The sequence below is a fragment of the Erpetoichthys calabaricus genome, chromosome 7, assembly GCF_900747795.2.
Source record: "Erpetoichthys calabaricus chromosome 7, fErpCal1.3, whole genome shotgun sequence".
In the NCBI taxonomy this organism is placed as follows: Eukaryota; Metazoa; Chordata; class Cladistia; order Polypteriformes; family Polypteridae; genus Erpetoichthys; species Erpetoichthys calabaricus.
Genome location: NC_041400.2, coordinates 80256805 through 80274176, shown reverse-complemented (window position 1 = coordinate 80274176; position 17372 = coordinate 80256805). Strand labels below are relative to the sequence as shown.

General features: G+C 37.6%; 1 protein-coding gene across 3 annotated transcripts in view; it reads right to left on the bottom strand.

The window, feature by feature from the left end:
* Positions 1-1718: 1718 nt before the first annotated feature.
* LOC114654217 (protein FAM219A) overlaps positions 1719-17372 on the bottom strand; it is a 118086-nt gene continuing 102432 nt past the window's right edge. For 2 of the 3 annotated variants that reach the window (XM_028804628.2, XM_028804626.2), the window contains exons 5-6: positions 16094-16148; positions 1719-4977 (exon numbers count right to left, since the gene is read on the bottom strand). In XM_028804628.2, the coding sequence (XP_028660461.1) occupies positions 4819-4977; positions 16094-16148 (214 nt within the window). In that variant the 3' untranslated portion in view covers positions 1719-4818. The remainder of the gene's footprint in view (positions 4978-16093; positions 16149-17372) is intronic. The other variant, XM_028804627.2, reaches the window with a different exon arrangement.

Here is a 17372-nt window from a genome sequence, read left to right as displayed (position 1 = left end):
GATAAGATTACTATTTTTTTTTCTAATTAAATTTGATTTCAGACAGACAGCTGTACAAACATGCAATGATGTAGTTGCCAATGATACAAATGATCATTACACAAAAAATACACATTATCGTAGTGCAAGTGGCTATTTGAGAAAAACCTATTAAAATTCTTTAGCTTTTCATGTTATCTTGAAGAAATGTGTTGGTGAGGTTTACTACTCTGGAAAGTCATTTACGAAATTTGGAATTTCTACCTGTATCCACAAAAATGTGCTACTTGTTTTGATGTATTTTTTAAACAAACAAAACAGAACATTAATTTCTTCTCTTAAGACAGTAAATTGAATTCTTATTTGGATGGAATATTTCCACCAATCTAAACTGCACTACATTGAATAAATAATTGTAAGTTTTTTTTTTTTTACCTTAAATGATCCACATTAAAGTACTACTGTATAAACTCTAGTACTGTCCCTCTTCCCAGTCAGAAAACTAACTGTATAAGGATAACAGACAAATAAAACCAAGGGTGAGATGTAAAATTAACAATTTGATATTAAAGATACAAAAGACACATACAATGATAGACAAGAGTATTAGAGACTGAATACATTAATGTTTTAAGTAAAGTATAACATTAGACTCTTTGGAATAATCTGTACAAAGATGACATATTCCAATAGCTTTCTGCTATTAAACGTAAATGGAATAAGGGGAAAAACAGAAAATTGCAGCAACCTATTCTGAGAAGGAGCAAGCAGCAAACACCACACATTTTTTTTCCCCATTAGCAAAGACATAAACAACATAACAATATAATTTGTCTTCATTTGCAATACACAAACTTACTGAGAGGAAAGCAATTTATCTTGAGTAAAACTCTGCTTAAATTTCTATTCAAAGGCAAGAGGTAAGAAAAAATTACTCTTCTCATTCTTTTAATTGGCACATACACATTCAACAGTAATATGCACTTTTCAGCTGTTTTTTTAAAATTAGCAATAAAGCTCCTAGCCTACATTAGAACACTTTACACATACATTATAATGTATGTGTATCTAATATCTGGATAATGTCATATTGTTCTTATCACATATACAAACAGTATTTTTTCAAGTTGCTTATAAGTTAAATTGCTTAAGTTTCATTTGTCACAACTGAACAATATTTTTGCTTACCTAGTTCAAAAAGAAAAAGATTTTCGCTTATCTGTGTTGCAAATAAAACATACCCACTGTGTTATCTGCAGAACCGATTTTTAAAAATCCATACCAAAGAAGAAAAAAACCCAGTCTCCATTTTGGAGCCGGTCCAAAACATAGATAAATGGGGAGGGTTGGGGTCAGGAAAGGGTGTAAAAATCACACCAAAACCTCTACTGTAGAAGTCTAGTTAAAAAAAAAAAAAAAGTAAACCTATATAAAAATGGGAATGGCTATGGAAAAAGAAGGGGGTAGAAGAATAGCAATGAAGTGAAATAAAGATAATTAGTAAAAATCACACCAAAACCCCTACTGTAGAAGTCTAGTAAAAATAAACAAAAAAAAATAGTAAACCTATATAAAAATGGGAATAGCTATGGAAGAAGAAGGGGTAGAAGAATAGCAATAAAGTGAAATAAAGATGATTACATATAATCTTGTGTGGTTTGAAAGATTCAGTTACAACTGAAGAAGCTCTAAATGTTACTTACTTTTTTAAAATGATGCTGGTGGAAATTGAAAATATATTTTTTTTCTAATCACAGAATATAACAAGAATACCTGTTTCTTCAGAACAAGAAGAAACTGTGTTTCTTATTTGAAAAAGTAGTGAAGAAACAGTAAAGATGGACTTAGTTTACCTAAGAAATTTCTAGTTTTTAGCAAACATGAGGCAAGAAAATAGTACATAAAAAAAAATAAAAATAAAACACCCCAAAAATTTTAAGTGGGGACTGGATTATAGTTTAGAAACCCTGTAACATATCAATTAATGTACATTAAGTGGAATGGATAATTTAGAAAACCTGCAACCAATCAATTAATGCACATCCAGCATAAGCAAATTGCCTTATCAACAAAACATTTGCTTATTTTTTTAATAAATGTGCAGGTGAATAATCTGAAAAATTAAGGCAGACTAATGTAAATGTAAAGAGCTGATACATTACAAATTATTGCTAAAATTATTTTGAGGTCAATAGATTGATATTATAGGAAAATCACAAATTCTCAATGGCACTTAACATAGTTGCAGATTTTTTTCCATTTATTTTGTTTACTTTGAACTAAAAGAAAAAATCTAATATTTGTTTTGTAGTTTTCATTTACTGCTTGTATTCCTGTGGTTTTTATTTTGTCAGTTTCTTCTCCTTGGTGAAAATGACTGTAAATGTCAACAGATAGCTTTGTAAATTTAAGAATCCACAAACACATCAAATAACGAAAGAAGAAAAAGAAAATAAAGGCAAAAAAAGTAGAAAAGAAAGAAGCCAGAGATGATGTGGTGCAAGTCAAGATAAAGACACAATACACAAGTTTAAAAAAAGATAAAAAAAGACTGTCAGCTATGCTGCACCATCACTATAATCCTCCACCACCCCTGCCTCCAAAATAAGTAATTTTTTAATAGCCGACATGAAAATCATATAGCTCAACTCTAACAACAATGAAACAGTCTTCACTGAACAAGCTAAAACAAACTTAAGTATGTAAAATGATTTACGGAATAGAACCAAGACTCACACTGCACCAGTAAATTCAGTAGTGTCGCACTGAATTGTCTTATTGAGTTATACAACGGTTCAGATAATCTTTTGTTTTTTTTTTATTGGAATCATACTCAGTAAAAAATATTTATTGTTTTGTTATGATTTCATATGGTTTTATCACACTTCTATGCTAAAAGGACACAACAATTTGATTGCTTTTTTCTCCAAATGATATGATAAAAATACATTAAAAAAAACTCCAATCCCTGTTGAGAATCTACAAAAAAAGGGCAAGATATGAAAAAATGATGAACCTGTAAAAGTCAGGCAAGACTACCCTTTTTTCACAAAAGGTACCTTATGAGATTTACTTATATTTACTAATATGTCTTGAGTGGGGTTCTGTTTGCAAGATATGCATATACTGTACAGGAGTAAGAGAGAAGAAATTACTAAAATGAACAAAATATGTCAGGAGGCCAAAGCTGCATCGTTATTGTGTTTCACTAACCTTTAACAAATGCTACCAGAACGGCTGTTGAAAATACATGAACACAAAAGTTGAGAGCAAGTAGAATCCAACCTAAGATACTCAAAGCAGTCTAGATTGTGCAGGTTTTGGCTTTTTTGAACAGTAAGAATCAAGTCTCAGTCCACTAAAAGATGAATATCAACTGATGAGCAATGACAAAGAATTCAGCCTTTCAGAGCCTTGCATGGCATTCTGCTAATGCTAACAGACAGCCAAGTAACTGCTTGCTGAGTATAGAAATGTATTGACTAACTTCTGGAAGCTCAGCAAGAACAGACAAATAGAATTAATGAAGAAATAATATACTTAAAACTTTCAGTTCCAACAAAGCCAAAAGAATACATGTAAAATTTAAAGTATATTACATTTCTTCAGAAATTCAGGTGATCAAAAACTCTGGGCAGCCATGAGATTGCACTGGATTTAATGGTTTCTTTAAACATTGAAGAAAGGTAATCTGATCTGCAAGCATTGAATGTAATTTTGTTCCTTCTCATTTTACTAACACAAAAATAGCACTGTGAGTTTCTGCACGGAAAAGGATGCATTCACTATCGATGAAAACATCATAACAGACTTGTATGACTGGTATATAAAATAATTTGGATATTCATTTCAGTACTACCAGCACTAGAGTCAAGAAAGACAACTCATTTTATATATTGGTTTGGATAAACACTGGATGCAGAAGATTGACAACACCCTTGGATTAGACATTAGTTCATATATTCAGTCTAAACAGCATATTTGTGGACATGGGAAATAAATTGGAGCTCCAGTAGGTTGTTGCTAGTTCTGCACAAGTAACTGATCACTGAAGTAAACACAGGAGTGGAAAGTAACCCAAAGCCACACAGACAGTGAACAAAATTACAGCTCGGGTAAAAGATATCTTATTTCTGTTTGTCGATTTTGGAACTACATGTATTAAATATATTGTTGTTTCTTATAATTTTGATTTGGAATTGTCATTTTAATACAAAACAATTTAAATCACTTAAATGGTCACATCTTCACTATGAAAAGTCATTTTTGTATATACATCTATTTCTGCTGTGTTTCCAAGGTAAGGCATGTTGCACTTTAATTTAAAACAACCATACATAGAAATACAATTATGTACTGTATTAAAATATGAGTTTTTGCATCACAAACAATATTATTGGCTTGTATGTGTGTATATGTGTTGAAAATGTGCTTGCTTCCGATAGCACTGTTTTCATCCAGTAATCATCGTCTTGGACACAACTCAATCATTATAAAAAGTATGCCTGTACACATTCATAAATCATGAAATATGACACATGAAACACACTTCATGGTAATGTGTATGATTACTGGATAAGAAAAATAACATTTGATTTCTGTACCTGTTGAGCGTCCACCTGCCTTCCTGATACTCAGCCTGCCACATTACAGTTTGCTCAAGGTTGGATTCCTCCTGGCTCTGTACAAAGAGAATTACATGTCCTACCATAGGAGGAACCACTTGTTGCTAATCTTGCTCTTCTTTTGTCCCTAACAAATGTGCAGAAAAGATGGGAGTACCCATCTACTTCTCTCTTGGTGTCATATCTCCTCCCCCCAGCCAACTTTGGTGCACAGTTATTGAATTTGACAGGCTGTAGATGAGGTTGCCTGACAGCACATGCAAGTAGGGTTCACAGATTTTGGGGGGATTAGGTCCAAGTCTTCATCATCTGGAATTTCATCTAATCGGTAGCCATCCTTCAGCAATTGGATATTTAAGTCTTGGTTAATCTGCTGCAGAGAAAAATAGTCAGGTTAGAAATAATTCAGAAAAATACAAAACAACACAAGCCTTTTTGTTTCAATAATTACCTTACGTTTTCGTTTCTGCTTTCTTCCCACAGATTTTAAACACAACTGTTTCTTTTGAATATCTTCATAAACAGGATGAGTATTTGGTTTTAGAAACAACTTTGTGCTGTGGTATACCAATACAAATACCAGACTGTTTTGTTTTCATCACTACAAAAGGATAGTGGTAGGCATGGCACCGATTCCACAAGCTCATGACAAGGCAACAAAGTGGATAATCATACTAGGAATTCAGAACCACAAATGGAACCTACTGTACTGTAGATAAGGTCAAGTTTCATATAAAACCACTAAAGTACCATATACAGTATACCACTTTCTAAGACGGCTTAATCCCGAGCAGGACTGGTTTGTAATAAATAAATTAGAATAATTAATTATGAAAATATACATTCATTGGCCACCTTATTAGACACACCTTGCTAGTACCAGGTTGGACCCCCTTTTGCCTTTAGAACTGCCGTAATTCTCTGAGGCATAGATTCAACAAGGTGGTGGAAACATTCCACAGGGATTTTAGTTCATATTGACATGATAGCTTCCTACAGTTGCTGGAAATTTGTTGGCTGCACATCCATGATGTGGATCTCCCATTTCACCACATCCCAAAGGTACTTTACTGGATTGAGTTTTGGTGGGTGTGGGGGCCAGCTGATTACAGTAAACTAATTGTTATGTTCGAGAAACCAGTTTGAGATTATTTGAGCTTTGTGACATGGCATGTTATCTTGCTGGAAGTAGCCATTGATCATAAAGTGATGGACAAGGTCAGCAACAGTACTCAGATAGGCTGTAGCATTTAAACAACTCTCATTTGGTACTAAGAGGCCCAAAGTGTGCCAAGAAAATATGGTACACACCAGTACAACACCACCACCAGCCGGAACTGTTACTACAAGGCAGGATGGGACCATGCCTTCATACTGTTGAGGCCAAATTCTGACACTACCATCCAAATGTTGCAGCAGAAATCAAGACTCATCAGACCAGGCAACATTTTTCCAATTTTCTCTTGTCCAATTTTGATGAGCCCATGCAAATTGTAGCCTCAGTTGCCTGTTCTTAGCTGACAAGAGTGGAACCCAGTGTGGTCTCCATCTTCTTTAGTCCATCTGCTTCAAGGTTCGATTTGATGTGTGTTCAGAGATGCTCTTCTGCATACCTCAGTTTTAACGAGTGGTTATTTGATTTACTGTTGCCATTCTATCAGCTCAAACCAGTCTGGTCATTCTCCTCTGACCTTTGGCATCAACAAGGTAATTTCATCCAGTCAACTGCTGCTCACTAGATATTTTCCCATTTTTAGACCATTCTATGTAAACCCTACAGATGGTTGTGCATGAAAATGCCAGTAGATCAGTTTCTGAAATACTCAGAACACTCCGACTGGCACCAACAACCACGCAACATTTAAAGTCCATTAACACTAGAATTACCAGAGCCTACGAAAAAACTCGTAAATCCGTCCCACCTTAAATCGCGTCTTAAATCCGTTTGCACCTCTCCGCCAGAGTCCTTTGTCATCTAAATGTGCTGATAAACAAAAGCTACTAGCAGCCAGCTATTCCATCCCCCCACCGACTTAGAATGAACTTCTCTCCTAGCTCAAGCCTTGCCTTGATTTGATTACCTGGGATTGAAGTGGAGTTTTAGAGTGGAAATAATTCTAGCGTTATTTGGAATACACGCATTTCATGTGTGTTCCATTTCTATAGTAGGCTGTGCAAACACATTTTTAAAACAGAAACGTTTTTCATATTCTAATAGTAAATGACAAAATGTAGGCATAAACTATATAACGTATGAAGCCTGAAGTCCATATATCAAAGAAACACTTTCACAAAAGGTACAAATAAGAGAACACGTGCGCTTTCATTCAAAAAATTAAAAAAAAAAAAGCCGCGTTAGCATGCCACATTGACATTCTTACTACAACCACCGCGGTGGCGTAATGGTATCAGCCCCTGACTGGGAATCAGAGGGTGGCGAGTTCGATCCCGCACGGCTCCACTTCGAGAAATGAACTGCTCTTATTCTTACAATTTTAGAATAACAACATAAATTTGATTTCAGTCTGTAACAGCCAGTGTAACTTATGATACTGGTAAAGGTTAGCTTTTTTTTTTTTTTTTTTTTTTTTAAATTCACTTTTCATTCTCACAGTCGCATTCAGAATCAATCCATACAACCCCATCTGACACAGCTGGTTTCACATAAATAAAAGTGCACTTTTATTCAAGACTATAACCGAAGAATAAAGAAAGCAAGTTACAGTTGGTGGTTGATACGACAGCTTGCGTGGTGCAATGTTAAGAACTGCTGATTTCCGATCCGTGCTATATAAAATCATCACATTCAAATATTAACAGTTCCCACACACCCAAGGTCCGCCATTCCTACATTTACGACATGTGTACTTGTTGCAGTGTACACACCTCTCTGTGCTATGGTTCCTATTACAGTGAATGAGCACCTGACATTGTACTTTCTTCCCTGGGGGAAGCTGAGGTCTTAGAACGGAAGTTTGTTGATGCTGTATCTTCTTTTCTTTTTCCATCGCCTTTTCCTGTAAGAAGCGACAACGAAGTTCCTCTGCAAGGTGAGCCATGAACACTCTTCGTTTCTCAGCGGACCCCGTGCATGCCTTATTCAGTACGTGTGCGTTTATCGCTGCTAGGTCAAGGATGTTGTAGAACACAGCAACCGGCCACCTGCGTGTTCCTGTTCGCACTGAACAAGCACGCGCCTTCTGGTCCATGATGTCAACGCCACGCTGGGGAAAAAAGAAAGACAAATATATGTGACATTTTGAAGAAATCATTTTATCACCAGAATAGCACCAGAATACTTAGTCACGCTAATATGTTTTTCATTAGCATACCTTCATGTGGTTGTAGTCTGTGACCGTGTTTGGTTTTTATTTTTTTTATCTTGCCCAATCTCCACATCATGGTGCATTGTGCTGAGAATGCAGACAGACTTCATCTTTTTGGGCACATACACTGTCAGCATGGCACTGGGAGATCTAAACACCAGCCTGGAGAATTGTTCGTGTACTGAACTGACTTTAGCTGCAGGTGGAAGTTCCCGTCGCACTTTATTCATGGTGCCAAGCAGAGTTGTATTGCAGTGCAGCAGTCTATTAGCCAGCGAAAGTGACGTGAAGAAGTTGTCTGTTGTTACGGTTCTGCCTTTGTCCAGAAATGGCTCCATAAGCTTTATGACCACAGACTCGGAAAGACTTTCTCCCGTGGGATGACTGGGATCTTTTCCTAAATAAGGAGTGGCATTGCACATGTACTTTGTCTCCAAATCTGCCGCAATCCAAAAAGGCAGAACCGTAACAACAGACAACTTCTTCACGTCACTTTCGCTGGCTAATAGACTGCTGCACCGCAATACAACTCTGCTTGGCACCATGAATAAAGTGCGACGGGAACTTCCACCTGCAGCTAAAGTCAGTTCAGTACACGAACAATTCTCCAGGCTGGTGTTTAGATCTCCCAGTGCCATGCTGACAGTGTATGTGCCCAAAAAGATGAAGTCTGTCTGCATTCTCAGCACAATGCACCATGATGTGGAGATTGGGCAAGATAAAAAAAAAAAAAAAAACAAACACGGTCACAGACTACAACCACATGAAGGTATGCTAATGAAAAAAATATTAGTGTGACGAAGTATTCTGGTGCTATTCTGGTGATAAAATGATTTCTTCAAAATGTCACATATATTTGTCTTTCTTTTTTCCCCAGCGTGGCGTTGACATCATGGACCAGAAGGCGCGTGCTTGTTCAGTGCGAACAGGAACACGCAGGTGGCCGGTTGCTGTGTTCTACAACATCCTTGACCTAGCAGTGATGAACGCACACGTACTGTATAAGGCATGCACGGGGTCCGCTGAGAAACGAAGAGTGTTCATGGCTCACCTTGCAGAGGAACTTCGTCGTCGCTTCTTACAGGAAAAGGCGATGGAAAAAGAAAAGAAGATACAGCATCAACAAACTTCCGTTCTAAGACCACAGCTTCCCCCAGGGAAGAAAGTACAGTGTCAGGTGCTCATTCACTGTAATAGGAACCATAGCACAGAGAGGTGTGTACACTGCAACAAGTACACATGTCGTAAATGTAGGAATGGCGGACCTTGGGTGTGTGGGAACTGTTAATATTTGAATGTGATGATTTTATATAGCACGGATCGGAAATCAGCAGTTCTTAACATTGCACCACGCAAGCTGTCGTATCAACCACCAACTGTAACTTGCTTTCTTTATTCTTCGGTTATAGTCTTGAATAAAAGTGCACTTTTATTTATGTGAAACCAGCTGTGTCAGATGGGGTTGTATGGATTGATTCTGAATGCGACTGCGAGAATGAAAAGTGAATTTAAAAAAAAAAAAAAAAAAAAAAAAAAGCTAACCTTTACCAGTATCATAAGTTACACTGGCTGTTACAGACTGAAATCAAATTTATGTTGTTATTCTAAAATTGTAAGAATAAGAGCAGTTCATTTCTCGAAGTGGAGCCGTGCGGGATCAAACTCGCCACCCTCTGATTCCCAGTCAGGGGCTGATACCATTACGCCACCGCGGCGGTTGTAGTAAGAATGTCAATGTGGCATGCTAACGCGGCTTTTTTTTTTTTTTTAAATTTTTTGAATGAAAGCGCACGTGTTCTCTTATTTGTACCTTTTGTGAAAGTGTTTCTTTGATATATGGACTTCAGGCTTCATACGTTATATAGTTTATGCCTACATTTTGTCATTTACTATTAGAATATGAAAAACGTTTCTGTTTTAAAAATGTGTTTGCACAGCCTACTATAGAAATGGAACACACATGAAATGCGTGTATTCCAAATAACACTAGAATTATTTCCACTGTAAAACTCCACTTCAATCCCAGGTAATCAAATCAAGGCAAGGCTTGAGCTAGGAGAGAAGTTCATTCTAAGTCGGTGGGGGGATGGAATAGCTGGCTGCTAGTAGCTTTTGTTTATCAGCACATTTAGATGACAAAGGACTCTGGCGGAGAGGTGCAAACGGATTTAAGACGCGATTTAAGGTGGGACGGATTTACGAGTTTTTTCGTAGGCTCTGGTAATTCTAGTGTTAAATCACCTTTCTTCCTCATTCTGATACTTCGTTTAACCCCTTCACCGCCCTCTGCCGGATATATCCGGCACCGTTGTTTTAATGCTAACGCCATACTGCCGGAATTATCCGGCACATTTGCCTGTGGTTATATGAATGCCTGGCAAGTAGTATAACACTTTATTATTATCATTCTTTAATTTAATATTATTTATTGTATCAGTATGCTGCTGCTGAAGAATGTGAATTTCCCATTGGGATTAATAAAGTATCTATCTATCTATCTATCTATCTAACTGACGGTTTGGCGTGGGTATTATTACTACGTTGTATTTCGACAAGTCTGTGGTTGTTTTGGCCGGTCATGTGACGTGATTCGCATGTAACAGCTGTGAATATGGCGAAACGTAAACTGACTTCAAGTGAGGCTTTGCAGGCGATTTTGGACAGTTCTGATCATGATTGTAGCAGTTCTGAAGAAGATTTTAGTGACAGTGATGAGCAGCAACGTGCGCTGCATGATAATGTGAATGAAGACGCATCAGATGACGGCGCTGAGTGGGTGTATCCCCAGCATCTCAGCTGGGCTGCTGCCCGTGGTGAACTACCTTTTCTGCATTCGTTTGAGGCAACATGTGGCTTTATTGTTGATGTAAACAATTACACTGCTGAGCAGTTTTATGAGCTGTTTGTGTCACCTGATTTGATCAGACATTTTGTTCATCAGACAAATCTGTATGCAGCACAGTTTATTGAGAAAAATCCCAATTTACCTCCACATTCCCGTGTTTGTGCTTGGTTTGACACTGATGAAAACGAAATGAAAAAATTCATTGGGATTTTGATGTTGATGGGAATAATCAGAAAACCAGATATTGAGATGTACTGGTCTACAGATCCTATGTATGCAACACCTATTTTTGCAGCTGTCATGACACGTAACCGATTCTCTTTGCTGCTGAAATTCTTTCATTTGAATGACAACAGAAACGAGCCAGATAAGAAAGATCCAAACCGCGACCACTTGTTCAAGCTACGTCCTTTGATTGATCATTTATTTGAAGCATTTCAGTTGCCCTACATGCCAGGACCGTCAGTTGCAGTTGATGAAAGTTTATTGTCGTGGAAGGGCCGCTTACAGTTTCGACAGTATCTACCATTGAAAAGGGCACGGTTTGGTATCAAGATGTTTTGCTTAGCTGAGAATTCAGGTTACATTTATAGATTTCGTGTATACACTGGCAACTTGCACAACATTTAGTGGTCAATACTGCTTGAATAAATGTAAAAAATGTAAAAAAAATGTAAAAAAGTAAAAAAACGAAAAATGTTCAGATTTCGCCTGGCGTGGGGAATATTTAGGGAGTTGGCGGTTAAAGGGTTAAGCTTGGCAGTTTGTCTTGAAATTTACATGCCTAAATGTATTGATTTACTGCCATGTAATTGGCTGATTAGATATTTTCATTAACAAGCAGTTGAACAGAAATACCTAACCTAATAAAGAGGCCAGTGAGTGTATAAAGTCTCATTTGCTGATATCCTGGATGAAGAAAATTCTAATTGGTAGAAAGAGGAGCAGTGCAGCTGTTGGAGGTGTAGTATTTATTTCCCCTTTAAAACTGTGACACCTGGTGAACGCTGGCTGTCCATGCCAGTGTTTAGTTAAACAACTTGAATGTGATATATACTGTACATACCTATGCCTGTAACAATTTCACAGAGAAGCAGTGCAATAATTTTATTGAATATTTCACCTCTAAGGTAGACATCATCCACTCCTCATTGTCTGTTTCCAGCCCTCCATCACTGGATGTTTCAACACCAAAGCCAATGGGTTGCCTTCCCAGTTCCTCTGTACCACAGTTAAAGAAGTTGAGGGCATCACACAGAGGATGAGGCCTTCAACATGTTCATTGGACCCTTTTCCTACTCCTCTGGTAAAAGCTAATGTATCAGATAGAAGCCCTCTTATTGCTGATATCATTAATCACTCTCTCCAGAGCAGCTTAGTCCCACTGGCCTTGAAAACTGCAAAAATTAGACCTCATTTAAAAAAAATCCTCTTTGGATCCTGAAGTGATAGCAAACTATCGTCCAATCTCCAACCTTCCATTTTTGTCTAAGGTTTTGGAAAAGGTTGTTTTACTTCAGCTTCAGGATCAGCTCAAAAAAATTATTCTGTTTGAAAAATTTCAATCTGGTTTCCGAACTTCTCACTGTACAGAGACAACCCTGGTCAGAGTCACCAATGACCTCCTGATGGCTGCTGACCAGGGCTCTCCATCACTCCTTATCCTCCTGGACATCACAGCTGCATTTGATACGGTAGATCATAATGTTCTCCTTCATCTTCTTCACTATATAATTGTACTTTCTGGCATTGCTTTGGAGTGGTTCGAGTCCTATCTTACAGATAGGGCCGAGTATGTGGCCTTGGGGGATGCTAAATCTCGTACCCACACTGTCACCTGTGGGGTCCCACAAGGATCAGTCCTTGGGCCGACCCTTTTAAATATCTATATGCTACCCCTGGGTCACATCATCTGCAATCATGGAGTTATATTCCATTGCTATGCCAATGATGAGCAGCTCTATGTGAGACTGGATTCGACTTCATTAACACCTCCGTCAACTCTTTCCTCTTGCTTGGATGAGATTGAGGCCTGGATGTCCAAGAACTTCCTCAAGGTGAACAGCACTAAAACTGAAGCTCGTTTAATTGGCACCCTCCATCAACTTCGTTCCTCTGTAAATTTTATTTCCTTTTCTGACCGTACTATTACCTTCTTCCCTTCTGTTACAAATCTGGGTGTCAAGTTAGACTCCCATCTATCATTTGATACACATGTCCATCACCTTTGTAAAATTGCATTCCTTCATCTCTGAAACATAGTCAAACTCCGTCCCTACCTCTCCCTCTGTGATGCTGAAAAGCTGGTTCATGCCTTTGTCTCATCCAGGCTGGATTATTGTAATGCACTCCTCATTAGGATCACCAGCAAGAGACTTCAAAAGCTCCAACAAATTCAAAATAGTGCTACAAGAATCAAGATGAGGGTGCAGAAATATGAACACATTTCACCAATCCTTCGGTCACTTCATTGGCTACCTATTCACCTCTGTATTGAATACAAACTCTGTTTACTCACCAGTGTATCCATGGAAATGCTCCACAATACCTTAAGGAACTCCTTATACTACAATCCACTACAAGAAACCTCTGTTTTGCAAATACCTACTGCAAATACCTGTGACCAAACTTCATACAATGGGTGACCAAGCCTTTACAGTCGCTGCTCCATGGCTCTGGAATGCCCTACCAGAGAGCCTGAGAACACAGCAGATTGTGCACTTACTATTGAGTTTAATTACATGGGATCAACAGTACAGAGTAATGGGGATTGTGGAAGAGAGGTGAAAAAGAGAGTGCAGGCAGGGTGGAATGGGTGGAGTAATTTGTGACAGACGGGTATCAGCAACAGTGAATGGGAAGGTCTACAGGACTGTAGTGAGACCAGCTATGCTGTATGGGTTGGAGACGGTGGCACTGACCAGAAAGCAGGAGACAGAGCTGGAGGTAACAGAGTTAAAGATGCTAAGATTTGCACTGGGTGTGACAAGGATGGATAGGTTTAGAAATGAGTACATTAGAGGGTCAGCACAAGTTGGACGGTTTGGAGAGAAAGTCAGAGAGGCGAGATTGCGTTGGTTTGGACATGTGCAGAGGACAGATAATGGGTATATTGGGAGAAGGATGCTAAGGATAGAGCTGCCAGGGAAGAGGAAAAGAGGAAGGCCTAAGTGAAGGTTTATGGATGTGGTGAGAGAGGACATGCAGGTGATGGGTGTAACAGAACAAGATGCAGAGGACAGAAAGATATGGAAGAAGATGATCTGCTGTGGCAACCCCTAACAGGAGCAGCCAAGAGAAGAAGAAGAAAGTCTACCACTACAGAATATAGTGTAGAACAACTAAAATATTAAAATTACTCCAAGAAACAGAAGCTTTACATAATGCTTGCTTCCCTAACACCTCTATTACTTCTCAGCATTTGTTGTGGCCTTTGGTGTGAAGAACACCTGCATGTCAGCCTTTGCTGGTTTGAGAAATGAACAATGACATGTTGACTACATTTCTCTCAGCACTGAACAGTCTCTCTGATGGCAAACTCGTGGCTGGTATGTACAGGAAGTTAAATTAACTATTATATATATATATATATATATATATATATATATATATATATACTAGACATTAAGCCCGTTACAATAAAGGGCGCTAGAACAGTAGTGCATAAACATTAGTAGGAACAGTCTATATTAAATGGCAAGGGACCTTGACCTCATTCTGTTTCTTGTCTAAATTTTTTTTGTCAAAAATATTTTTGCAAGAAGCCTAAAGTAAAATAATAATAAAAATAAAATAAAAACGTATATGATAATACAGTAAGTATAATTAATATTGCCTTAGTGTAAAAGTTTGTAACAATCTGCAATACACAATATCTGAAGAAGATATTTAGGAAAAATTTTCTATTTTTTTACCTCATGAAATTTTTCTATAAAATTTCATTATAGACAACATTTCTTGTAAATATTCTGTCTGAGTTTGGCAAAAGTTTGCCTTGTTCAGGATCCTACCACCTTGACAACAACATTTTGAAAACTTCTAGCTCTTCATAATGCAACATATAACTGACCGTGGCTGAATACTGGTTCTGGCAAGTAAATGCCATCTATTTGCTCGTATTTTTCTTTTGTCTTTCAGCCTTTCTTTTGTTGATGTTTACTTGCTGAGCTGACCGTTCTTCCAGGAGATTTTGCTTATATAGGATTTGATTGACTGTGTCTTTTGTCCTACTTGACGTGTCCTTTTTTTTGGGTGGCAAAACTCTCCAATTAATCCAGATAAGCCTGCTCATTGATTTTAGATATCAGAGCTAACACAGCTGTCTCATCAGCAAATCTGACAATGATGTTAATCATGTGCAGCTATGTAGTCAAATGTGTATAGGGAGAACAGCAGTTGACTAAAAGCGCAGCCCTATGGAGCACCCGTGTTGAGAGTGAAGGATGATAGGGTGTGGACACCAACTTGAACCATCTTGGGTCTGCCTATTAAGAAATTAAGTGCTTAGACGCAGGTTCCAGTGCTTGATGATGAGCTTGGAGGGAGTTACTGTGTTAAATGCAGAACTATAGACAATAAATAGCATTCACACATAATTCTCTCTATTGATGTCCAGGTAGGCCAGTATAGTACAATATAGATACAGTACAGATCAATGTGATGGCATCCTCTGTGAATCTACTTGAGCTATACTGTAAACTGTAATGGATCCAGTTTTTTGTTAGAGAACAGCATATGATTTTTGATTAGCATCTCAAAAAACTTCATTGCTATAGGCTGGACTTGCTTTCTTAGAAGAACTTTCCAATTTGCCACACTCCTCTGTTCTGTCAATAAGGTAAACCTAGAGACATTCAGCAGTGTCAATTACATGATCCGGCACCTTCGGAGTTAGACAAGACTCTGAGACAAAAGATGTTGCAGTTCCTAATGTCTTACTGGAATGTTACTGGAACTTTATCCTTATTCAGATGTCATGCAGCCTGTTTCCAGTTACTGGACATTGGCTAACAGGACACAGGGCAGCAGTACTTGTTGTGCTTGAGCCCTCAGCCTGTTGCATACTGTGGCAAGTTTCCCTCAAAGTTTCTTTTGGTGCTGTTACAGTTTTTCTGAAGGATCTAAAATGGCCAAGCCATGTCTGAAAGTTGGTGAGTGACCTGTGATGATCATCTTATGATGATAAGTCATGAAACCCAAAGTAGGAGGTGTAAGAAAAGTTAACATAATAACAATTAACAAAAAGTAAATACACATTATGATTGGAAATGGCAGAAAAAATGAAGAATGAAAAAGTAAATAAACAAACAGTGTCTCACCTCAGCAGAAGAATATCCTGATGAAGAATATCTAGACATGTCAAAGTCATCATCACTGAAACAAACAAAAATTATTTGATAGTGTACCTTTTTATTCCTCAAGCCAGCTCTCGTCTTATGAATAATTATTGTTCAAAAGCATGCATTGTAGCTTGTACTTTAATTTACAAAAAGCATTATGGTGTCTTTTGTTATTAGTAATATCATATCAGATACACATTAATTTAATGTAAGCTGTGAGTTAGTGCATAAACACTTGTGGTGGTGGTTGCTCCATTTACAGATTTACAACATTATAAGAATATCAAAAAGTAAATCAACTATATACAAATAAATGCTGCTCACATGTATATAAAATCTATATTAGATAATCATCTGACAAACATTTTCTGTTAACAATGAGTCAACTTTTAACATTCTATTTTTGTGCAATCTATCTAGCTATGCAGAACGCTAGTTATGTGATTACAAATTAGTTACATTCAAGCACATTTTTTCAGTTTTTAAGTTTGATTCATACATTTTTCAAAGACTTTTCCCATTTACCAAAATGTTCTTTAGCAATGACTGGGCATTTCCAAATCACTCCAGAAGACAACTGGAGGGCATTGCAAACAGTAATTTCTGTAGTACTCTTATTTCTTGACATCTTTGGTTGTCCCTTCAGAGAATGCAATGTGTACTTGGTAATAGAGATTTACCTTTCAATGAATTCAGCATTCTTATGTTGATAAGCAGAGCTGTCTATACTACCTACATACAGTCATATGAAAAAGTACTGGGGTGTTTTCTGAGCAAAGATTTTTAGTGAAGCAGTATTTAGTTGTATGAAATTAAATCAAATGTGAAATACTGGCTGTGCAAAAATGTGGATACCCTTGTAATTTTGCTGATTTGAATGCATGTAACTGCTCAATACTGATTACTTGCAAAACCAAATTAGCACGTTAATCCTCGAATTTCATAGACAGGTGTGTCCAATCATGAGAAAAGGTATTTAAGGTAGTCGATTGCAAGTTGTGCTTCCCTTTGACTCTCCTCTGAAGAGTGACAGCATGGGATCCCCAAAGCAACTCTCAAAAGATCTGAAAACAAAGATTGTCCAGTATCATGGTTTAGGGAAAGGCTACAAAAATCTATCTCAGAGGTTTAAACTGTCAGTTTCAACGGTAAGGAATGTAATCAGGAAATGGAAGGCCACAGGCACAGTTGTTGTTAAACCCAGGTCTGGCAGGCCAAGAAAAATACAGGAGCAGCAAATGCGCAGGATTGTGAGAAT